General features: G+C 45.2%; 1 protein-coding gene across 1 annotated transcript in view; it reads left to right on the plus strand.

Moving 5' to 3' along the window:
* The window catches only part of LOC8035258 (sodium-dependent serotonin transporter), a 74401-nt gene that overhangs the window by 5258 nt on the left and 43078 nt on the right, over positions 1–26065 (plus strand). Inside the window, exon 2 of the mRNA XM_040219116.1 lies at positions 15861–15995. Within this exon, the coding sequence (XP_040075050.1) occupies positions 15861–15995 (135 nt within the window). The remainder of the gene's footprint in view (positions 1–15860; positions 15996–26065) is intronic.

The following is a 26065-nucleotide window of genomic DNA, read 5'->3' on the forward strand; positions in this document are numbered from 1 at the left end:
TGTCGGTTGTGTGTTTCTTGGATGCACTGTGTGCATGTGCGTACCACATCTTCCACTTAACGGGAAAGTCCAGGCCACCATACACACTGTCGGGCACGCGCCCTACACTTGGTAATGCCTTGGTGTCCTTCGTGAAGTCCTTGTAGGATGTCACTGCGCATTGACTGAGGAATAATAATGCGAGATCCTCTCATTAGGAGACCGTCTTGCAAAGCTATTTCTGACCTATGAGGCCAGTAATCCCTGCAGTCAGTTTGAACCCCATTCCGTGTCGGCCAGCCTTCTTCACTGTACTTGACCAGTGTCCTGCACGTGAAATCTGCAACTTACTTCTCTTGGATTTCTTTCAACCTATGGTCGGTTGCCGGCAAGCATGCTGTAAGTCCACTGACATACAGTGCAATTTGCTCCTGAAAGTCCCCTTGACATGTCTCCTGTAGAGGCTTCCGAGAGAGAAGATCGGCAGTAATCAAGGCTTTTCCAGGAATGTGTCTCATGTCGTATGAGAATCGCATCATCCGAAGTTTCATCCTTTGAAGTCATGGAGTGATGTCCGCTAAGTTTTTGACGAGAAAATTGGCCCAAGGGGTTTGTGATCTGTTTCAATCAAGACGTGAAGTCCGGTTATAAATTCTTGGAACTTTTCACATGCCCACACGACCCCCAGGCCTTCTTTCTCCACTTACGCATACCTCCTTTCGGTTTCAGTCAAAGTCCTTGAGGCATAGGCGACGGATCGGTACGTTTCATATTCTTGTTGTTGGCGCAGTACCGCTTCTACCCCATACGATGAAGCATCAGTCGAAATGATTGTGTGCTTCCCTGGGTCGTAATGTGCCAACACTGGACTTCTTGTCAATGCGTTCTTCAACTGGTCGAAACTTCTTTGTTGTTCGCTTGTCCAGATCCACTCGTTTTTTTGTGCTTAGTAGGCAGTTTAGCGGGTAGGCAATCTCTGACATGCCTGGAACGAACTTGGTTAGGTAGTTTACCATTCCGAGGAAACTTCTTAGTTCAGACACATTTGACGGCACTTTCATATCGACAATTGCTCTGATCTTGTTTGGGTCTGGTCGGATACCCTCCTGGTCGATGATGTTTCCAAGGAACTTGCTTAACGAAAAATTCACATTTCTCTGCGTTTAGGGTCATTCCCCTGTCCTGGAGTCGTTGGAGAACATTACGAAGCCTCTCATGATGCTCTTCTGGAGTGCTTCCGTAGATAAGGACGTCGTCCATGTTGCACAGGACCCCTTGCAGACCTTCGAGAAACTGTGTCATCTTTTTCTGGACAAACTCCGGTGCTGATGTGATGCCGAAGGGCAATCTCCGGAACCTGAACCTTCCAAAAGGTGTTATGAAGGTCGTCATATGTTGAGACTCTTCGGCTAGTTTAAACTGCCCAAATTCGGAGTTGGCATCGATCTTAGAGAAGTATTTCGCTCCAGCTAGTTGTCCCAGCACGTGTCCTCCATTTGGCAAAGGATGCACTTCTCTTTTCACGTACTTGTTTAGCTCGGTCAAATCTACGCAGATGCGCACGTCTCCATTTGATTTTGCGACTATAACCATCCCAGAGCACCACTAGCTCTGTTGGCTCTTCCACGGGTTCTATTACTTGCATCTTGACCATTTCCTCAAGCTTCTCCTTTGTCTTGCCTAGCAAGGGAATGGCTATTCTCCGAGGCGTCATCAATGCAAAGGGAACTGCGTCATATCGTAGCTCCATTTTGTAAGCTTCTTTCACGTGTCTCAGCCCAGAAAAAAGTTTGGGAAACTCACTTTCCGGCTTCACGTCTCCAGTACGTAAAGTCGCACCATCGCAAACCTTTTGGACGATTCCCAGCTTCTCACTGGCATCTCTCGAAAGAAGAGCTTCATCCAAGTCATTAACAACGTACAGGTCCGCTTTTGTCGACTTGGTCCTGTAGGTCATGTCCTTTGTGATCATTCCCAGCACGTCTAGTTCATGGCGACCGGGACCCTTTAGGATCTTCATGGGCCTCTGCAGGGACGTCGCTGAAAAAGACGCTTTGTACATCTCTGTCGGAATGACTGTCACGTCGGCGCCAGTGTCCACCTTGAAGACAATTGGCACCTCGCCAACTTGAACTGTCGCCGTCCACCGTTGACTGTTTTCGCATTCAATGACTCCAAGGAATGCAGTCTCTGTAGTGAAAACTTGGTTCAGCGCTTCGGAGTTTCGGTATTGGCGGGCGTAATGTCCAATTATGCGCCATTTGTTGCAAATCGCCTTTCGTGCCGGACACTGTGCTTTCGAATGCTGACTCTTGCCACAGCTTCAGTAGTGTCCAATCGGTGCTTGAAACTGAGTAGAGTTGGGTACCGTCTTCTCGCCCACTCTTCCTCCACGATTGACTTTTCTTGAAGGAGCCCTCTTTGATACGTAAAGGCGATCCACGTTGGTTCCACTGGACGTGTGAAGTCTGGTCTGTTGGTCTTTCACAACCTCAGACTGTCGCGTCCTGTTTGTTGCTTTTTCAAGCGTCAAGTCTGGATCAAGCTGCAGTCTTTCAGAAAGCTTGTGATCTTTAAGTGCCACCACTATCCTGTCTCGAATCATTTCGTCGTGGAGTGTGCCGAATTTGCAGAACTTGGCAAGTTTGTGCAGATCTGTCAAGAACTCTTCGATATTCTCTCCTTCTCTTTGACATCTCGGATGGAGAGTGGGTCGCTCATAAACAACGTTTCGTCTTATAACAAAGTGGTTCTCAAAGGCTTGGAGCACGGCGCTGTAGTCTGTCATTTGCTGTTCAGGTAAACTGAGAGACAGCAGGATATCATCCGCTTTGTCCCCCATGAAGTAGATGAGAGCATTCACCTGTTCTGTTCCTGGCTTCGCAGCGAGACCACTGACGACTCGAAATCGTTCGAAGCGGCGTTTCCACGAGGTCCATCCTTCTGGGTTTGCAAAGCTGTACGGCTCGGGTGGTTGACAAAAGAAGCTGGACGTGGCCATTGCTTGCGTAGCTCCTACTCCGGGAATATCGCCTTGGCGCACTTCTGACACCATGTGTTGTCAGGGCCTCAGGAACTCAGGACTCAACCAGCGTCCATTGAGAATCAGCCATTTAATCCTCTGTCTCGAGCGCCCCTCCCTTTTCTTCATCGTCGTCTTTTCCGGCTCACGCCTCGCGATGACTGTAGCTCCTTGCACAACATCGTCCTGCAGAAGATTACAGTCATCGATTGAGCGAATACAAAAAAAAAGGCTTCATGTCATCAGAAAATAACGACAGATTTGAATTTACTGCACATGTATCGTTGATTAAAATCAGAAACAAAAAGGTTCCTAGATTATCATACTTAAGATTGTGTTGATGGCTGTCAAAAATATCTGAGAAGTTAATTATAATATGACACCACATTGACGATCAGTAAGATGTCAAACCACTTCAGGGAAATTGGAAAAAGAACCATTCTATGACAATTTATGTAACCGTAAATTATGGTTAACTTTTGCAAATGACTTCAAAAGATTAAAATATATAATATTAACTTGTCACTATTAAAAACACGGGGCACTGAATATTTTGCAAGCTGGATAGATTTGTCTCGACATAACTACCCCCAAGGAAATACTGTCAATAAAAAATAAGGCGTTGTTTAAGATAAAACGTCATGCGTGCATGCATTAAAATCTTAAACACTTAAAAAAACATAAAATACATATGGGGCGATACTTATTCCCTGTAAAGGTATTCCACGTTTATGTAGAGGCACATCAATCGACGTTTTCTACACAGAAGGTAAAACACCCGCAGATATTAAATATATGTTCAATGCTGAAAAAAAAAGAACACGTTTTAACAGCCCTTAACAATAAAATTAGAAATACAATTCAAGCCCGACGATAGTTTCAGCTTTAATTGTATAGCCGCGTCCATGATATCAGGTATAGTAACTTTGTCGAGCGTAAAAATATCAGAGTATGTTGATTCATTGGAAGATGCACAACCTGTAAACACCATCTGAAGAAAAAAGCTACTACTGAAGTGACCTGAAAATAAGTAAGCAACATCATTCGGGTTTGACACATACCCAGAATCATTTCTCAATCAAATACGCTGTACACTATATCTTGTGTGCTTTCTGGCGAATCATCAAAGCGCATCTGGTTTGTAGAACAGACTATCTTCCACTGCTCTTAAATGAACTCGCTCGTCATGTGCAAACAACTTTCTCACAAAAGCACAATAAGTACTAAACATGATCTGATTCTTTTGTTCATTTTTTGACAGTGTACTCTTTTGTGCACGCAGTACAACAATTCTAGAATATCACAAGGGGTTCTTTTTTTGTCCTGGACTCTAAAGGAACGTTTTGGAATAAATTTGTCGACTTGTAAATGATTCAGCCACTGAGTTACCAGTTCCCTTTTTTAAAAAAAGGCGAATAGTCAAAATCTCTAAAATACTCAGAAAGACAGATAATCACCTGCGTTTGACGCATACTACACGTAGCTTTCTCAAACTGCTGGTTTAAAGGAACCATCGAAAGTGTCAATAAAAGGTGGGTGATATACGCGAGCCTTCACTAGTTGAACATCACTTAACGATAAGTCGTTTATGGGATATTCAGTAAGATAAAGACAAAGGACTTCGCTTCCCACGTTGTTCTTAAAGTCGTTCAACTGTCTCGGACTATTGAAGAATGTGAAATTCAAAAGTCGGGATCATTTACTTATTGTAGAAGTATTTTAATTGTTGACAAATCCCAGCGACCAGTCAATACTGCGCAAGTTCAAATCACCATAAATATATGTACTCGTAACTCGATCAAATTGATTACTTTTTCTAGCGCTTAAAATTGCTCAGTAAAATTGCGATTGTCTGAGACAGGAGAAAAATAATAGCTACCGATAAAATAGTTAGGTCCATAATGCGAGCGCTGAATAATACAGACGCATTCCGCGTGTAGGACTCGGGTCACATCAATTCGATGCAAGCTAACCGAATCGTCGACGGTGATTAAAACACCACTTCCGAATTTCTGACGAGTTGAAGCATAATCTCAGTCACGGCGGTGAACGGCATAAGAAGGAAAACAGCATATGTTCGAAAATTTTCTCGTCCAGCCAAGTTTCAGTCAGACAAATAAGGTTAAAATTAGAAGAAACCATATTTAATAATAAGAAAAAAAGTGTCAGCTTCGCTCTTAAACCACGAATGTTTTGGTGGTATGCTTTAAGCGTCTTCATTATTTAGTTGATAAGAAGAGTTGGTAGCCCGCTTACATCGCGTCTGAAAAATGTAAGCTGGCTACTAATATCCAGCAACATTTTCTCAGGAAAGTAGCCAGGTGTCCCTGTGGTCCACTGTCTTGTAGTTTTCAAGTGAGTATCAGAAGAACTTGCGGTGTAGTAACACTGACAACCGCCGCGGCGTCACTACAAGGCTTTCTCAAGGGTGTGGGGTGTCCGATGTGGTTGATAATTTGTCAAATTGGCACCCACAAGTAACACCAGTCAAGTTCCTGCATGAACGGATAGCAATCGCAATGTGGCTAACTCGCTGTCAAGAAATAGCGCAGGTGCTGAGGTGTTGCTATTCTGGAGCATAAGTATCCGCTGAACTTTCTGTAGTGCGAGAGCAAATCTATTTTTATTTAGGGAGTTGGACTGTGAAGGAAGAGAGGGGACGGCACCTTTTTTTTTTTTTTTTCGGAGGGGACAACTTTTGAATTAAGGGGAGTATAGCCAAGGGAGGGAAGAGAAGGAGGGAGTTTTTTTCTTATCCCCTTTGGACAGTTATGTGCAATCCCGGTGGCTATCTCGGATTTTGACTTGCACGGGAGGAAAGGCCATGATGATGGAAATTAGTCTCTCCTTTCTGGCAGGGAGCGCATGTCAGGTGTATCTGTAAGATGCCGGTGCAATGTCCTTCAACTTTTGGTGATGCACAAAGGAGCATGATCACCGGATTAACAGCGCATAAGAGCGCGCAGTACAAAAAGAAGGCTGAGCCGCTAGGCATTCGCTCATCGCCTTCAAGGAAGTATAGTTTCAAACGTATCATGTCGTAGATTGATTGTTGAAAAGTGTTTTTATTCGTCGTTGAGCTGACAAAAGTATGTGACATTGTTGGGGCTGTTGGTCGCAGGCAAGCTCTTACAAGTCGTCGAAAGCGACCCTGAAGTTTCTGTACCACAAGGTTATAGTTCTCCTCGGACAGTCGAGCCCCTTCAAAGGCGATCGCTTGGCGGTGTGTATCAAGTACATACGTCAGGAGGTACTTTCCGACTGGTGCAAGAACGGGATTGGCGTTCCGACTGGTGAAAGGTCATGATTGGCGTTCCGAATGGTGAAAGAACGGGATTGGTGACGTGTAAATGATCTTCAAATCTAAGTCAATCGTGAAGGTTCCCGGTATATTTGGGCACCCTCCCCCACCCCCCCCCCCCCCTTTTTTTTTCGGAAGATCGATGGTACGATATCTCCTTGCAATAATCCCAGTTTTTGGGTGAGGAGCGCGGGATGTTATTTTTGGGGGATTCGGCATTTCACCGAGGCTAGTGTGTATACAGGGTTTAGGGAACTTGCTTGGTAGCGGTGCAGTTGCGCAGGTGGAGCAAATTCCTCTGCCCCGTCAACTTTATCCTTCAAATCATCGTTCGTGATGGATACACTCTAAAACCGGTCCCTCATAAAAAACGCTGTCCCTCTGATTTTAAAGGGGACAACAATGCTTTCAGGGGGACAGCCCTTTTTAAGAGGGAAATTGAAAAATAAAATAGCAACATCTAGAGGGACACCAACATATTAAGAGAGACCAAGGAAACCGTTTCGTTAGTCCCTCTGAACAGGAAAGACAGACAAAAAGATTCACGCGTGTCCCTTCATATTAAGAGGGGACCGGTCCCTCTTAACTGGACCAATGTAGTTCGGTCAGGAGGAGGGGGGCAGGCGCACTAATCCACGGCAAAGAGTTCAGACGGTGCTAAGGCTTCGCGCCAATTCACGGAGAGCTGGAAACGGTCGTTGCCGGAGAGTCGCAAGCGTCATGCTGCTCGTTTGACTTCCTTCGGGTGAGTAATCCTGTCATATTGGCGCTTTTGTTTTGGGTGCATTGCGGGTGGGAATAACGAGCCATCAATATTTTTACGCTGGCTGTGAGATGCACGAGCTTTGCATGTAGAGTGAGAGTATTCAGCTGTAGTCCGCGGACGCGGTCGCTTCCTGGATCTGCTCGTTCAGCTAGGACAAAGCGTCGCTAATCATTTGCCCTGCCGTGAGCAGCAGGGCTTTCTTTCGCACAAAACACTTTTAGCGGGTTAGGGTGTCCCAATGTGTACGCGTCTGTCTTAAAGGAGGACCAGCAGAAATATTCTTCCGCCTGGCGGAAAGTCCTCCTCGCCCTCTTTCTTCTTGTATTGTAGCACGGCGAGGCGAGGGGAAAGGTCCCCTTTTGCGCCGGCTTCTTCTGAGACGATAAGCCGAGAAAATCCCCATTCTGAGCGACGGGCGATGGGTGCGGCAGCAGCGACCTCGTGAGTTAGAGGTAGCTTCAGCTCCTATCGCGTAATCTGCCCCATTTTTTGGCGCTCACCAAGCCTAGCTCCTCGGGTGTCAGTTTTACGGAGCTGCAAGGCTGCGTCCGCGCAGTCACCGAATTGCCGGTTTCGAAGGTCTTTAGCTTAGCCCGTGGCAAAGTAAACGCATACTTGAGAGCTGCGATGCATCCCCGCACCCATTGAGGGAACGTTTCATCGATATTTTCGGTTGATCAAGGAGCTCAAAACACATGCGCGAGAAGTGGTGACTTGAATATGTAAGGATGACTCACATCTTCACAAAACGTTCCATCTTCAAGAAAAAACGGCTTATCACGCTCAAACCTGCCTCAAATTGGGATCGATGGAAAAGAAAACGATGTACCAGGCGCGGGCATCTTCTAGAAGGTCTATGTTTTCTAGGAGCGAGCACAAAAAATATTGAAGAACTTTAGCAGACTATGTTTTCAGGCCACGCTATATTTAGCGGGAGCTCGCGCTGCCACTTCGATGCATTCTCTGAAGCACGCGCCTGAAGTGGCAGCGGGCCTTTGAAAACGATTTACTAAAATGCCCTGTTGTGTGCCTAACTCGCAGAACATGATGGCCAGCAAAATGTATGAAATTCATATTTTCACATTCCCAACAAGCACCTGAGGTGAGAGGGCATCAAGGGTGGATGTCAATTTTAGAAAGTTTTAGTGGGTCGCTTTTAGCCACTTAGATAACCGTATACGGTCCGTACCCCACAACGAAATGTAAGCTAGACTCGCTGTTTACATTCTTCATCGAGTGCGGCTATGGAGCGAAAAGACAATATTAAAACCCTTTTTGACGAGTCTAGCGTGTCGTGTTATGGTTCAACGTTGCTTGTATCGGTACCATAGCACGGACCGCCACTTCGAAGTATTTGCGGTGTCTCAAAGAAACTAAGGCAAAAGCAGACAATTTTTTTTTTAACGTGACACAGAATTGTATTTAACATTGTAAAAAAACTTTTAGGTACCCTACGCTACGCAGTTAGCACAAACTATCACCGGTGTTTCCCACTTTTTTTTTGTTAGAAGAGAACGATGTTTAGGAAACTGTTAATGCGAGTATCCAACCTAAGCGGTAGATTTTAGTGCGAGTCGATACATTGCTGGGGAAAATAGCAAAAAGCGCGATGTCGTGTTTGCGCTAACAGTGTCGCGTAATGTACGCATACCGCTGCACAATCAACGCTAACATAGTAAATCAGTAAATTTAGTGGCCCCCAAAAAAGTGGTGTTATTTTGTTTTATTTTTATGTTTGAAAAGTTGTTATTTTTAAACAAGCAATTCGGTGAAGAGTGCTTCCGTAGGGCACCAACTTACGAGGCATCAATTTGTTCTTATACACTAAATTTGCATGGCCCTTGCGTAAAAATGTCAATATTGTGTTTCGTGCTAGCTGTGTCACGCACAGTAAGAAAACAAGTTCATTGCTCGAACATTTAAACAAGGCCTTTCTTACGCTTTCTTACGCCAAATTGACGTTTTGTGAGTACGCTCTATTACTGGTGGTTCATAAAATAATCTACCTTGTTTATTTAGAGGAAGGAAGTGTTGGTGAGGGGAGGGGGAATTGAATACAAAAGACGACTCAGGAAACCTTGAACTTTGTAAATATTTCGCTCAACCTATAATCCTGAGCTAATTAAATCACTTTTACTTTGTCTGTTTTAGAACTTGTTAACAGTCGCGCAAAAGGCCAAGATGAGCGAAAAGTCAGATGCCCCTGTTTATTTGAGCAAGAAGCTTATTTATGCGAGATAGAACTGAAAAAGCGTACGTATGTAACCGTAGCAATCTCCGACCAAGCCTGAACCTCACTTTTTCGCCATTTCATCGAAAGCCGTTTCACCGAATGAACGGACACTTCATCGAACGCCGTTTCATCGAACGCCGTTTTATCGAATCGCGAAGGGCCGTTTTATCGAATTTCTCAGTTATGGCTCTGTACCGAGTTTTGGGGCATAACAGTGCTTTTTAGATGTTTCACCTTGCATTTGTTAAGACTAAGGTAGTCACTGGAGAAATTGTTTTGAAGGTGGTGTCAAATTACTAAAATAAAAGCAATTGGCATAACAAGAAATAAAAACAATTGGGTATGCGATTTACTGAAAGGCCTTACTCATGTACATAGATGGCTGAAACCACGACGCTGCAAATAAAGGACAGACACTTAAAACACTTTTAAGCGTCTGTACTTTCTGTTTTTGCCTCATTTTTAATTGTTTCATGTGATATGGAGAGGGGTCATTGTTTCATGGAGGCTTTCTTCTCGAAGCAGGAAATGTTCACGATGGAACTTATCTCGCCACTGCACCCAGTTATATAAAAGCAGAAACAAAAGAAGAAAAAAGAGAGAATGAGATGAAGTTGTGTATAAAAATTAAAGTAAATTCCAAAGTATTACAGACTGTAACATTGTTCGATGAAAAGGCGTTCGATGAAACGGCTTCTATGAAACGGCGTTCGATGAAACGGCGTTCGATGAAACGGCTTCGATGAAACGGCATTCGATGAAACGGCATTCGATGAAACGGCGTTTGGTGAAATGTCCGGACGCACTTGTAGCGGTACGCGTGCATTACGTGGCACTTTTAGCCCGAACGCGACATCGGCGCTTTTTACTATTTCTGCCCAGCAACATGTATTGTCTAGCACTGAGCTCTGCCACTTAGGTTGGATAGTTGCATTGACAGTTTTCTAAATATCATTTATTTCTAAAAAACAAAATCAGAAAGACCGGCAATAGTTTGTCCGTGCTAACTAAAATGTGTTTGCACAGACAAATTACAAACGCGTATTGTGTTAAAAAAAGGCTACAGTTTATTTTTTTATTTTTTTATTTTTAATGCCTCAGAAATACTTTAAAGTGGCAGCACGTGCTATAGTGCCGATTTAAGCAACGTTGAACTATAACATCAGACGCTTCGATAGCCGCACTCGATCAAGAATGCTCACAGAAAGGTTATAGCTTATAAATTGTTGTAGGGTGCGGTTATCCAAGAGCTAAAGACGATCCACTAGAACTTTTTAGTATCGACACACACCATAGCTGCCTTCTCACCTCATGTGGTTGCTGGGATGCGTAAATATAAATGTCACATACATTCGTTGGCCATCATATAGTGCGAGTTACGCACACAATGTTTGTGCTCGCTGCTAGAAAACAGAGACCTTCTAGAAGATGCCCGCGCCTGGTACATCGTTCTCTTCTCCATCGATCCCAATTTGAGGCAGGTTTGAGCGTGATAAGCCGTTTTTTTCAAGATGGAACGTTTTGTGAAGATGTGAGTCATCCTTACATATTCAAGTCACCACTCCTCGCGCATGTGTTTTGAGCTCCTTGATCAACCGAAAATATCTATGAAACGTTCCTTCAATGGGTGCGGGGATGCATCGCAGCTCTCAAGTATGCGTTTACTTTGCCACGGGCTAAACTAAAGACCTTCGACAGCGGAAATTCGGTGACTGCGCGGGCGCAGCCTTGCAGCTCCGTAAAACCTACACCCCAGGGGCTAGGCTTGGTGAGCGCCAAAAAATGGGGCAGATTACGCGATAGGAGCTGAAGCTACCTCTAAGTCACGAGGTCGCTGCTGCCGCACCGATCGCCCGTCGCTCAGAATGGGGATTTTCTCGGCTTATCCTCTCAGAAGAAGCCGGCGCAAAAGGAGACCTTTCCCCTCGCCTCGCCGTGCTACAATACAAGAAAGAAAGAGGGCGAGGAGGACTTTCCGCCAGGCGGAAGAATATTTCTGCTGGTCCTCCTTTAAGCTGGTGATATCAGACCATTTTCTGTCCGACGCTTTTGTCTACTTTTCAATTTCGAACGCGCGATCGTTCTTCTCCCAGCTCGAGCTGCTAACTTTGGCAGTGCTACGCCGGCATTTTTTTACCGGCAATTTCCTGGTATTTTATCCGTGAGCGTACACTGTCGGCATCGAGTACTACAAAGGATGGCATCACCCTCCCTAAGGCAAAGCCAACATAAAGGCACCCTAGCTGGGGCAGTCAGTGTTTGTAAAGGCCCGTTCACACTCTTGCGACTGACTTCGACCGAGAGAGACCAGACCGGTTTTTAAGCCTTTTGCGACTTCTTAGGACCAGCTCCGCTGCATCGCATCCGGTCCTAAGAAGTCGCAAGAGGCTTAAAAACCGGTCTGGTCTCTCTCGGTCGTACTCGGTCGCAAGAGTGTGAACGGGCCTTAAGCTTGGCTCGCCGATTTCTTTCGCGGTGTGCACTCTAAATGCTTGAGGTTGACCGCCCGAGAGCGTTGATTCACAGAAACAATGTTGGCGATTTTGCGTTTGTTTGCCTTCACAATTCATTACAGCAATTTACACTGCAACGTTATGTTGTAGACATCGTTAGCGTTGCAGTGATTATGAAAATTTTTTTCTCAAGTGGGCGGCGAGTAAAAACCCATAATGTGTGCGTATGTTTGTGAAAAGGGCAGGGGGATTGGACGAGCACAAAACAAAAAGAAGAAATAAAGGTTTTTTTTTCTTCGCGTGTTCGCGTTGCGTCGGCGTCGCGGCGTGTGGGGGAAGGGTGTAGCGGCGGCCAGGGAGTACATATATATATATATATATATATATATATATTTTTTTTTTTTTTTTGTATTCCTTTGGCGTACTGTTTTGTTCGTTATATTTTGACGGTCGTGCCGGCACAACTACCGGCCTTTTTTTTTTTTTTTTTTTTTTTGGCGCCGACCATGTTTTTGTTTTTGGAGATTTTATTTATGATGTTTATTATGCTCTTTGTTTTCTGTAGCTGGCTGAATATTTTTTTTTCTGTGTCGTGCATCCGCAAAAAATATATAAACAGAAGTTTGCTTTTTTTTTTTTTTTCTTTTCTTTCTTATGCGCTTTTGGGCTGGTGCGTTGACTGTGGGCGTTAAATGACTGACCGTTATTAACAATCTTGATTTCAGAGTGAGGCAATGGCAACGAACGTTGACATGAAGGGAATCAGGCGGGGGTTCCGCTCGGATTGCTCGTGTAAAGAGCTCTACCGGGACCTTCTGCACGGTGAAACGCACCACCCTGAGTGGTGAGCCTACTGCGGCCACCCGCACACGGTTCACAACGAACTCGGTAATTATTAACTTTTTGTATTCCGGTATGTAGGTAGGCTCTATTTACGTTCTGTTGGCATATGCACTGCTTCTGAAAAAAAAAAAAAAAAAAAGAAATGAATGGCTTGCGGCGAAATATTTACAGAAATGTAATTTTTTATTTGATTATGTTGCTTTCTAAAACATGCGCTAGATCACTTCTGCAGCTTCGAGCCGCAAATGCAATCCATGCTTTCCAAAGCACATGGGGCTTCTAAAGTTCATCTACTACTAAATGCGTTTTCGTTTTGTCTTGGTAAATACAGAAACAATTGATTCTCGTAAATTAATTAAAACTGCAGTCTATTCTCGTACCAAAAATTAATAGTAGCAGAAGTTGCGTCATAAGCTAATGTCACTCGCTATTTCATCGCATACAGATTGGGTTCCGAATCTTTGAACTGTTTGCACTTTATTTTCGCATTTGTTTCCTATCGCCTGCTTGATGACAGGTGAAAGCGCTTCATTACCTTTATTCTAATTCCCACCCTCTGTATCTAAAGGAAAACAATATGGTCTTTCATTCAGCTAAAGGTGGATGCACAACTTTGGTTCCATAACACAATCGTCACCATGCTGGGAAACCTGGAGGAGGTAAAAGGGGCCTTCTGCGGAGACAACCCAACAACATTCTTGAACATTAAGACCATCCTCCGGTCTCGATTGGCAAGAAGTTCTTTCATCACCTATGGTATGTGAAAAAGCGAATGCAAAAATAGAAATCTAAGTTTGACGCTGACGCATTTTTTTTTTTTTTAAGAATTGCTGCTTGCAGGACGATTTTACCCCTGACGAAAAAGTTCCAAGACCCAAGACTTTCTTCGGTTCGGAGAAAGGGATCGTTTCTGGGAACTGGTCAGTGAAACTCACCGCTAGCACGACTATGGAGGGGGCACTAGTCATGTGCTTATGTGTGTATTACATAACGGGACTTCCCTACCCCGTGGCATGTGGACAAACCCTTGGATTCCTCTAGGGTCTGCTCGTTGAAAATAAAGTGTTTCGATGCAGTTTATGTCGGGGAGAAGCTCATAAAATCGCTTATGGCCGTTCAAAAACAACAGAAATTCTGAGCTTCTGCTGATGGCAAGAGACGCCGAATAATTAGTTTTTAATACTATGAAGTGGGTAACTACGCTCTAAAAAAAAGCACAGGAATCTACTTTCCCGAGCCAGCACTTGGAAAGTCAATCACCGTAACTCACGGAAGCAGCTCAGCGAATCACGATGCCGAAACATAAGATTAGACCAAAAAAGCCAGTCCGAGTTGTGACATTAACCAATGCAAAACATCACGCTTGTTGTGCTTAATGTCGCAACTTATTTTTTTGGTATAATCATATGTTTCGGCATCTACATTCGCTGAGCTGCCTCCGAGAGTTATGGTGATTGTCTTTCCAAGTGTTGTGCGGGAAAGTAGACGCACGGGCTTTTTTTTATAATGTACTTTTCTTTTTGTGTTATCCGCTAAAAAAAGTTTTTTTTTTTTTTCGAGCACGATTGTATTGTCGTTATGATAGGCAAAATGAGTCACTCTGCAGCACGAAATTTTTTGTGTGATAGCTTCCAAGAAACGCCGATTTCTGGCGTCGTTCTAAGTCTTTTTTTATTCGTAAAAGCTACCAGAACATCGTTATGGAATTATTATTTTGATGAAGACATATCAAAATATTTTCTTGTGTCATGGCAAATAAAACAGTGTTTACTCTTAAAGATTGTTACTGTTTTCTTTAACACATTGATTCCGTTTATCAAACAAGATATACAGATCAAATTTCAATTCTGCTACGCAGCACAGAATAACTTTGGTTAAACCATATCAGCAAAAGTGCGAGAAGTGCAGTGCAGCATGTCACCTGACACTCAAAACACGAAGGAGCAGAAATTGTACGATACAATAACAGAGGTAACTTAAAGCCGGGGTCACGCTGCTTATACATCATACAAAATACATTCTGCAGACATGTTCCAATGCGAGTCACCGCGACATCCGTGCTTTGCATGCCACGTGACAAAGTAACCTCTTGATTGGTTACCTCGTGGCGTACGAAGCGCGGATGTCGAGGCGACTCGTTTCGGAACATGTCTGCAGAATGTATTTTGTATGAAGTATAAGCAGCGTGACCCCGACTTAAGGGGGACTATGCCCCTGCATTTTAAGCGGGCCACCGTCCCTCCGAATTTAAGGAAGAAAATATCTAAAAACTGTCCCTCTTAATTAAGGGACTCTGACCTCAAATTTAAGGGAGACGCCGCCTCGCTTACTTTAAGAGGGGTGGTGTCTCACTTAATTAAGAGGGAGCATCTCCATGTAATATTAAGAGGTCTGTCGCCCCCCTTAAAGTTAAGTGGGAAAAAATCGAAGAAATGTCCCTCTTACTAAGTGGGACCGGGCTTAGAGTGTAGGATTCGGTGTCGGGGAAACAGAGCACAGTTACTCTCCGCGTACGGGACGTGTAACGACACTCTAACAAATGCCTGTGCGTCTACTTACCCGCAAAACACTCAAAGAGCCAATCTTTTTGAGTGGAAGTCTGCGCTGTTGCATTACGCAATGCAAGCATGACGCTTTGCATTGCGTAATGCCACAGCGCAGACTTCATTTTTAGGTCTAAACGGATGTACCGCCTCATCATTGGCTGAGCTGATTTCGTAGATCGCAGAGATTTGCTCTTTGAGTGTTTTGCGGGAAAGTAGACGCGCAGGCATTTCTTAGAGTGTAGAATCGCAGCATGGCCTTTCAGGTTTCAGTCCCACAGCAAGAGGTATTTTGAACCAGTGTAACGTAAGTCGGCAGGGATAAGTGAAGCTCCCATCCCCGAGAGAGTTCACTTCAGTAAACGTTGGACTAAAGGCCGGTTCACACATGTGTCTTAGTGCAGAGATAACGCAAAGTCGGCGCTGAATTAATCCTACTTTCAGAGCTTACTCAGCTCTGAAGTGGTGACTTTACCCTGAATTGGGTGTGTAAGCAAGCGAAGCTTGCACATGCATGCATCGGAGTGCTGATACAGCGCATTCATAGTTCAAAGCGAGCGCTTAGTCTATATGCTGAGCTATCGCTACGGTGTATATGTCAGTATACCTCTCTGATCACGTGCGGTGCGGTTTCGTATGTCTCCTTGGTTTTCTGCCTCAGTGACGTCTGCCTGGGATGCACTTCCTTCCATCTTCAACATGGCGCTGTGGTCGTTCTAGGCGCCTTCCTCATCCCGTACACCGTGATGCTGGTGTTCGGTGGCCTGCCCTTGTTTTACCTGGAGCTGGCTATGGGCCAGTACTACCGCAGCGGCTGTCTCACCATATGGAAGAACATCTTCCCCATCTTTAAAGGTAGGCACGCTGCATTTGGGGTCTTCCCGGACAAGTGAACCTCTAGCTTGTGAGGCATGCAAGGCAGGGAAGTAAAGGCAGCGGCAAAATACGGCATCGTTAGAGCCGACATTGGTGGTCCCAGAAAAAGACCGAGAAACAGACAATAGGTTAGGCCTGTTGGTTTTTCAGCGACAAGTTGAAGTTGTTCTAGCGCTCGACAACTTTAGTGGTTCTTTATATACAACAAAAATTAGTTTGACTCAACAAGCGATTTGTCTCTCCGCTGTAGATGAGAAATTTAGCCAGTGCAGTGCAAACCGCCAGCCTGTGGGCCTTTAACTTGCACCACGCAGTAGTGATACACGACCGCACGCCGGTACGATGCTCATTTAGATCGAAACGGGCAGGGGTGGCAATTGAGCCCAGAATCCCTGGGTTCTTCAGCACGAGCTTTCGCTCCACGTGCGCCAGGCTGGTGTGCGCTTAGTGTGCGATAGCCTAGTGCCACTAAATAAGCTACGCTTTCGAGTAGCGACAAGGGGGGTAACGACACTTGGCCATATTGTGGCTTAAAATCATGGTTGCCAGTTATCTGAAGCTTTATCTGAAATCACAGGAAACAGTTTTCCGTCCTCCAGAAATGTTTAAACAGTTCGCGACAGAGCAGAGTATATTACATGAGCTTCCTAACACCAAATCTAATGCTGAGGAAGTCGCACTTTTGAATCATGACGATCGGCAGTTGCGTCTGCTCTGCATAAGAGCCAAAATGGCGGTACTCACAACAATGTCGGGGAACGAAGTGCCGATCCTCTAGGCTCAGCTCATTTAGTGGCTCTACGCTAAACCACTCGGCCACCAATCGCCCCCCCCCCCCCCCCCCTTTTCCCCTGTTCTTTTTTTTTATACAACGCTGTTCTCGTGTGTTTTCGTGCAAAACAAAATCTATAAAATAATCCAAATACAAACTTTACAAGGGATGTGTTTTTCAGCTTCTTCTGTGTATATCAAGCGTCGTCAACAATATGTCCTGCATGCCACGCCGCTCTAATGCAGCAGGTATGCGTGGGACTTTTTCCTCTAGGTTATTATATTTGACTTTAACATGCAAGGTGTTTCCAAGAGTGCGATGTAGCTTCTTTCACCCTCGTCAAGGTTGTTAGTAAGTTCGAACTTATTTTAACGTGCGCGGTACACCAGTAAAATGATGCCATCTCGGTTGACTGAATGGGCTTCATTAATGACCGTTTGTCTACTTCCCCACACAACAATCGTTGAGACAGTCACTATCATTGACGGAGGAAACTCAGAAAACAATAAAACTGCCCCCCCCCCCCCCACGCACATACACACACGAAAAAAAAATCGCTTTAATGGCGTAGCCCGGGCTGTGGCAGCGCGAGTGGGACACGAACACAACACCATGCTGAGTGTTGACGGTATAGCTCTAGAGCAAGGCGAATGCACCACGCGAATTCACCACCTGAAAGCGTATGTGTGGGCACCAGTGCACGTGCGTAAAAACCAGATTCACCCGAAACGAAGCATCTGCGCATGCGCAGGGCCGACAGCAGCGCCACCGTAGTGGCGTGACAACGTCAGAGCGTCGAGTTGATCTGTATTCTGTACACTTTATGTACATAATACAGCCGACGCTTAATGATCCGTTGGAGCATAGCCCCCTATATACTGATTAGAGCCACTAAATGAGCTGCACTTAGGGTATCGGGACTCTGTTTCCCGACATTGCTGTGGGCGCCGCCATTTTGGTGCTTGTGCAGGACAGATGCAACTGCCGATCGTCATAATTCAAAAGTACGACTTTCTCAGCATTAGATTCGATGTTAGAAAGCTAATGTAATATTGCTTTGCTCTGCCGCAATCTGTTTAAACATTTGTAGAGGGCGGAGAACCGTTTCCTGTGATTTCAAATAAAGGTTCAGATAACTGGCAACCATGATTTTAAGACACAATATAGGCAATGTCGTTACTCTGAAGCGTAGCTTATTTAGTGGCACTATTACTGACAAAGCCTGGCAGATCGCCACGACAAGCGGCCGCCGAAATGGAAAAGATGGAGCGTCAGACAACGGATGAGAGGATGGATGGATAGACGGATGAATAAATCCGGCTTAGCCCTTTGGATCGGGCGGTAGCTTACGCCACCCAGCCATTTTATTTTACCATTTAAGCTTAGAATATTTAAATGTGAAAACTATATTCACTCCGCACTGCAAAGGAAATGAGGCTATAAAAACCCTTTGCCATCAGGAGAGCCACGTGACTGGCACCCCGCTGCAGCGAGACGCCGAAACACACTTCTCCCGAGGTTTCGGGCCCTCACCGCTGCAAAACTGTGCGGCGACGTTCAGGTTCCCCGAGAAATGGCTCTTTGACTCTCTGTGCTACCATATCCTCGCGCTCCAAATCTGCGACCGGGCACTCTTGGCTCCGTAGTCGAACTGCCAGGATTTGTGAGTATAGAGGAGGCTATGGTTGGAGTCAAATGAAGCGGATGCAATCAAACGGCGCGAAAAGCACGTAAAGGCGACAAGCGCCGTAGAGATGAACTTTTGTTACCGCTAGATCATCAGTGCCTCTCGGAGCGGCACGAAGGAGTTGACACCTTGCGTCACCAATGGTCAATCCAGCATCGCCGCGCTCCCTCCACTCGAGTGTATCGGGGTGCAGAATGCCCACCGGGGTCCTCCCCAAAAACGTCGAAACCGCGGACTTGGCTCCCGGACGTCGGGCTACCGAACGGCAGCCACGGGTGCGCACGAGCGCCCCTTCGAGCCCCGCCGGACCGCGCTCGAGCGAGCGCCGGGGCACGGAGGAGGTTGGCGGCCGCACGGAGCACAGATAGCGCGGGCGAAGCTATCGCGCTCAGTCCTTCTCTCATCGAGGCACGCGCTTCTTTGTTTAGAGGGCCTTACCGACGGCCATAAATCAGAGCGTTTCCCTCCATCGGCGACACCAAAGGCAAAAAAAAAGAAACAGAAGCTGCTATGCTGTGCATGCAGATTCCTCCAGAACGCCACTATCGCTGTTTTTCTTTTTTCCTTTCTTTCCCCTCATTATTTTCCTTTTTTTGCGGGTATACTCTTAAAGGGGATCTTCGCATGCATATGTGCTTGTGTTTATGATTGTGTGCGTGTGCGTGTGTGTGTTCGAGCGTGAGTGTGTACATTTACGTATGTGCCCGTATACGTGTGTGCCTTTGCGTGTATGAGCGTTGTTTAGAGAATCAACTGTAATATACTTATACCCCTGTCAGACGGGCACGTTAAATGCCATTTAAGGCCACGGTCCCACTGAATGTGGCAGTTTAGGTACTTTTTGGCAGGTCATTACTCATCTCCTTTTAAATACTGTTTTGTGGGATTGATGTCATGCGAAAGGCAATGCAATCCTATTTCATTTGATATTATGTATGTGTTGGTTTTTACTGTTCATGCGCGTTTCTACCGTTGCGAATATGACGGCGCGGACCCTCACTTGCTCCGCTAGTTCATGTTTTATGAACGATCCATTAAAGATAGAACGGTTCCAATATAGCAGTTTTGTTAAGATGATGTCGGAGCAGAATGTAACGATACATTTTTTCGGTCTTTGCACTGTTTTGTTTTTTTCATCCCTCCAAATATTGCTCTAAAATTGACATTTTTCAGCACAAATATGTTTTTAATGACAAGCGCTAGGGCAATGAAATTAGCTACAGATGTAGTGCTTATAATTGGTAATACGCAGAAAAAAATTTAATGTTGTGTAAATTTTTTTTGTTTAGATATTTTATATCAAACGTAGCACTTTTTTGTGCTTCGAGTCATGGTACTTCAAATGCCGCTGAGGAAATAATTAAGCTATGATAAAATATGTTATAACATTTAGAGCTACAATGGTTGCCCAAGAGGTGGACGATGGCTTTTTTTCATTTTCAAAGTCATAACGCTCCAGGAGCCCTTCAAACTTACCTGTTTTTGATGCATATCTTTTTCGGACATCAAACAGATTTATTGGCATCTAATAGCAGTATTGTTAGGAATAGATATACATTGCGATGTATTAAATTTTCACAATGATCTTGCTTTGGTTTTTTAATAGGTGTAGAGCTTAGCTAATTTTAAAAACAAATAAAAACTGTTTGGGTGTTTTGTTGCGCTACCTGGCGGATGGCAGACAAACTGCTGATTTCTAGTGTTCAAAAAATTTCCGAGGGCGGCGTTGGCGTCTGTATCATCATCAATCTCCGTGTCTTTTTACCTTCACATTTAAAAAATATATTGGAAGATTTACTATCGATAAATGAATGGTTTAAGTACTGGGTCCGATTAATAAATCTAAGACAAATAATTACACACGTGTAGTGTGATATAATGTGTTCATTATTCGATATGATTGAAATCAATAAACAAGAAAGACGAAGAGGAAAATAATACACCCGAGTTTACTTCATGTCTAGAGTCACTAAATGAGCTTTAAAGTATCGGCATTCCGTTCCCCAAAATTGTTTTGGGCGCCGCCATTTTGGGTCTTGTTCAGAGCAAACGCAACTGCCGAACGTTATGATCCAAAAGTACGACTTCCTCAGCATTAGATGCGGTGCTAGGAAGCTGATGCAATATTGCAATGCTCTGTCGCGGATTGTTTAAACATTTGTGGGGTACGGAAAAGCGTTTCCTGTGATTTTAGATAAAGCTTCAGGTAACTGGCAACCATGATTTTAAGCCCAATATGGCCAAGTGTGGTTACTCTGAACCGTAGCTAATTTATACCCCTGTTACACGAGCACCCTTAACCGTGGTTAACTCAGCTTTAACTGCTGTTACGTGGCACCACAGTTACCGCACTATACTCTCGTACAGCTATTTCAGAAGAAGTGGAGAGCGCTCGTGCACTGCTTCGATGTGTGCTCAAGATGCTCAAGCGCACGTTCGCCCATAGCTTTGACTGCATAGCCGGAGAATATTGTCGGCCAGTATTGTGCGCTAACTGTGGCTTAACGTAACTGCAGTTAAGCGCGCCCGTGTAACAAGGGTATTACTGGCACAAGTGAGAACAATGTGGAAGAGGCAGGTGTCAAAAGGTAGTGGCTTGTGGAATCCACGGGGCTTACGTCATGGCCCCTCTAGGTATTACAAGCCTCTTGAACAAGAGCATGAATAGTGTCATTAAATAAGCTGCGCGTCAGAGTAGCGACACTTGGCCATATTGTGGCTTAAAATCATGTTTGCCGGTTATTTGAAGCTTTATCTGAAATCACAAGAAACGCTTTTCCGTCCTCAACTTTAAACAGTGTGCGACAAAGCAAAGCAACATTACATGAGCTTCCTAACACCAAATCTAATGCTGAGGATGTCGCACTTTTAAATCATGACGATCGGCAGTTGCGCCTGCTCTGCACAAGCACCAGAATGGCGGCGTTCACAACACTGACGGGGAAGAGAGTGCCGATACTCCAAGCGCAGCTCATTTATTTGCTCTAGTTCCCGCAAAACTTCTTCTCCCTGACTTAAACTGAAAGTAAATATGAATAATACACTATTATTATAGCTTATTTAGTTCTAACCAACTCCACATAATGAGAGGAGGAAGTGGCTGGGTAGGAGAAATGCGGGTTTTATGTGCGACCGTTCTAACCGTCTCAAAAGAGAGAACGCGCGAGCTTGCGCTGGTTTAAAAAAAGCATCCAAAGAAAGAGGCGGCACGCTGTGCTCTTTGTTATTATGTGTCTAATTGCAAATTGTTGTGTGTATGCTTATACAGCCGGAAGTTAGTCCGCTTTTGTGGGCGTCTTACTCTCAGTATAAATGAGCAATTTAGCCAGAGCGGTACAACCGCAAACCTGGGGTCTTTAACGTGCACCACGCAGTAGTGATACACACGACCGCACGCCGGTACGCTGTTCTTTCAGATCGAAACGGGCAGGGGCGGGGTGGCTTCTGCAGCGCGACCTTTCGCTCCAAGTGCACCGAGCTGGTGTGCGCTAGACCATGCACTCGGCCACCGACCCCTCCCCCCCCCCCCCCCCCCCCCCCACCCCTTGTGCGTCTAATTTATATACAGGTATAAGTATTTGAAGATCGACGATGGACGTCGATCGTCTCGAGGTAATGTAACGTAATAACATTATATAAATAATAAACTTGTTGAAGGACTGAACAACTCAATTTTTCAATTCTTGGATTGTAATATGGCGATAGCCTATTGTACTACTTACTGTTGATGAAGAGCAATATGAGGTGACCATGTAATGATTAAATGATTAGACTCTATAAGGACGACGACATTAGTGGGTTTCGAACCACAACATACAGTGCCAGACTTGTTTCAAGTATCGTGTACCGAAAGACTTTCTTCACCCGCGACAGAATATGGTAGAATCAATGAGGATGCTGCTTTACAACTGTACGTGGAACAGGAAAACTGCACTGTGCAGAAGTGCGGCTTATTCGTTAAAAGGAGGGACGGATTTCTAGCAGAATTCCCTGATTGACTACTTGGATCAAATGGCCTCGTTGACGTAAAGTGTCCCCGTTCCAAAAGATTCTTGAAGCATACTTAAACCGCAAAGGAGTATGAGGCGAAAAATAAGAAAAAGGAGCCTGGTGCAAAAGGTACAAATCACCACCATATATTCTACTATCAAATACTAGGGCAGTTACACAATACACAAAGAGAGTTTTGTGATTTAGTTATATTTACACTCAAGGGCATTGATATCCAACGTATTCAGAGAGATGACACCTTCTGGTCAACCAAGATAGAGCCTTTTCTACTCAAGGTTTACATGGTAGGCCCGACTTCCGCTGAAATTCCTCACGTAGAGGAGTTGTCCGACCGAATAAACTGCAATTACCCCCCCATCTAGGAATCTCTCGATCTTCGTTCGTAAGCCATGGTATCATGAGGTCGAGGGGTGTGGCTCTTCGTCCGCCGAATATTGCTTCGGCGGGTGTTTTTACCGTGTAAGATGAGACCGTCGCGTGCTGCTGGAACAACAACCTGGCGATTCTTCACTGAACTGCTTCTTCCGTAAGCTTCAAAAGGGCTTTTTTTTTTTTTTCGCACACCATCTGTCTTGCATGCCCGTTAGTTGCAGGATGGTATGTATAGTGCACTAATGTGATGCCTGATGCCGGTTTTTTTTTCTTCAAAAACCTGTTTCTTTTGTTTGAAGCAAGATTTGGCGCGTTATCAGAGACTAGTATTTTCGGTAGGGCAAGAATAGGTAAAAGAGACCGTGGAACGTCAATGACGTGTTTGGACGTCGTGACAGGCATCGTGTAAACTTCCAGCCACTTAGAGTACGCATCGTCCATGACTCCACAGATGCGGATACGTTTCGACGCCCACAGATTTGAATAGTGGATCGTTTTCAGTTACTGCTCATGATGGCGTTGGACTCAAGGAAGACTTCGAGTCTTTCCAGAAAGTTAGCCCAGGTGCCAGGACTTTTGTCGAAAGCGGTAAGTGTTCGAAACGTCAACAACGTCGTTAGCCACTTGTTGTGCTTGACACTGGACACTTACCATTCGCTGAGAATAAACTTGCTTGTTCGTCTGCCACGAGTCGTCCGATATCCGGTCATCACCGCAACACCATCGCCCGACAAAAACGCATGTCCATAGTTAGCAATCACGTTAACTTATAAATTCCCGAACGCTCATAACTTGCCGTCGCTAAACGCCGTTCATTCATAGCGCCATCATTGCAAATAAACGTCTTCCTATTTCTTCTGATGGTTTTCATAATATTCCTCTTAAGCTGTACTTACAACATTATGTGTGTCGGTACTTCCGAAAATATTGCAACGGCGTTTTTTTTTTTCTTGGAACTATAATGTAACAACCTTTACAACATCTTCTGGACCCCCTGAAACACAATATTTCGTGACGTTATTTTAGTCGTCATTGAAATGATGGTGAGGTAAGCACCGTAAATCGCGACTTCCCGTCCGCTTCCACTGGTGTCTTGGAAGATTGAGTCTACTGAGCGTGAATTCCTGCAGAAGAAATTTTCATTGATAGATTATTAACACGTCAATCAACATTTGATTCCTTCTTGGTAAGATTTGTTGTGAAAGCCCGTTACAACCGCCGAACCGCATCTCCGCATACATCCGTTTGCTAAACCACGCTACTTGAGTTAGCTGAGCACAGCTGGCAGCGGCGCGAGCAAGGCCACGAGGGGAACGTGATGGTGCTCGAGACATCCCACTGTGAACCAATGTTTCGGCCACCCCACGGGTGCGTGTCGCCATCTATTGGTTGAACTAACGCCTTGTTCAAGATGGCTGCCGTGGGACCGCAGCCTTAAGCAAAATGACATTAGAGCTCGGCCTGTCCGCGTGTTTAATACACCACGCTGCGCGTGCATGCGGCACGTGCAGAACCAGGATCACGAGCTGATTCGCCGGGCGGTGAATGACATTCGATCAAAATGACATTTACTTTCCCGTCTGACAGGGGTATTATTGAATTACAGATCGCTATACGTAAAGAGGATTACCCGCGATCCAGTTACTTTTGCGTAAATATTATTACACCGAAAGTAGTGATTTATTGCAATTGTAACCAGTGACAGAAATTTAGTAATTTTAAACAGGCTATACTATACAGCCCCCTTTTTATATTTATGGCAACTTCACAAGTACGACTGCATAAAGTTCCTATTGCGCGACACACATTCATCTTAGGACAGTGAGTACAAACAAAGCAAATTCAGAATCGTGTACAGACCAGTGTTGGACAAAATACTCGACAGAAGTATTTAAGTTAAGTTACTAAATACCTGCTTTATAAGTATTTAAAATAATACTCAAGTTACTTTGACTACAAAGTATCTTGAGTTGAGTAGAAATAATTAGAAATATAATTCAATTACTTTTGAAGATACTTCCGCATTGCGTAGTTTGTATCGACGTCAGTGACAACGGCAGTTATGTAGCTGTTCAAATCTGGGTTACCAGAATGGTTTATTATCCCGCAACAACACAAAACGCAAAAAAATAAAAAATAAAATAAATATCGGAGGGCTATTTTATACAGTCCAAGTATAGGGAGCAGGATATTGTCACGACTGACAAATGACGAGGCGGCGAATAATTGAAGAAACTGAACGTTTAATGGGGCGAACTCGTGCCCGAAAGAAAATAGAGAAAGGCTAGAGTCGCAGGCGTCGATGTCGGCGAAACAGCAGGATGGAGCACTGGGGCGAGACTGACTCCGGACCGCCTCTCGGAGCACCTTATGTACCCGCGTGGGTTTGTGGAACATTCGGCGTAGAACGTTCGGCGCAGGAGTTGGCTCCCTGGCATCGAACCCGGAGCCTCCGCGCGAGAGTATCCGCGCGAGAGCCAAACGCGGTAACCATTCGGCCACGCGTTCGCTGGGCAACGCGCGTGACAACATCACTGACATATGTTACAAAACATTTCTGGGACAACAAGAAAGAGGTCGCTTTAGCTATTGGGGAGGAGATCAGACCGTGGCTCCCCAAGCGGTTGAGCTACAAGGATGAAGACAACAAATACAATGACTCAGCTCTCGGCTGACTTAACCGAACGCGGCGTCAGCGTTCGGATGGAGTTTGTGTTCCCCGGTGAGGGGGAGGAGGGGCTCTTTGGTTACCCCTCCGGCCTGCATGACCGATGCAGCATGCACGGTGCCCAGCTCAACACAAAAGCCCAACTGGGTCAAGCTCGCATCCTGTGATGACTGCTTTCGCGAGAGATCCGGCACTTAACGTCACTTCACTAATTGTTGGTATTTTCATATTACACTGCGCCCCGTGCTGTATTAAAAAAAGATAATATATACTATCGCGGACTCTGTTAGCTGTAACACGCTAGGAGCGGCCGTCCCGTACCCCCAGCGCCGCACAGTGGGCGCCGTCCGAAACCCCGCGCATGCGCCGTGTGGCGGATTCGCTCTCCCCGCTAGCGAGCACACCCTCGCTTTGTCGTCTGCAAGGAGCAGAGCAGACAACGTCACAGCGCTTGCCAACGTTCGCTGAACACGGTTTTTGTTCAACGAACCACCATGCAAGAGGTGCGTAAGAGGCGCCCATGGCTTCGTGGGCGCCTC

Source organism: Ixodes scapularis, unplaced genomic scaffold (genome assembly GCF_016920785.2).
Source record: "Ixodes scapularis isolate PalLabHiFi unplaced genomic scaffold, ASM1692078v2 PGA_scaffold1__304_contigs__length_218370807, whole genome shotgun sequence".
Classification (NCBI taxonomy): Eukaryota; Metazoa; Arthropoda; class Arachnida; order Ixodida; family Ixodidae; genus Ixodes; species Ixodes scapularis.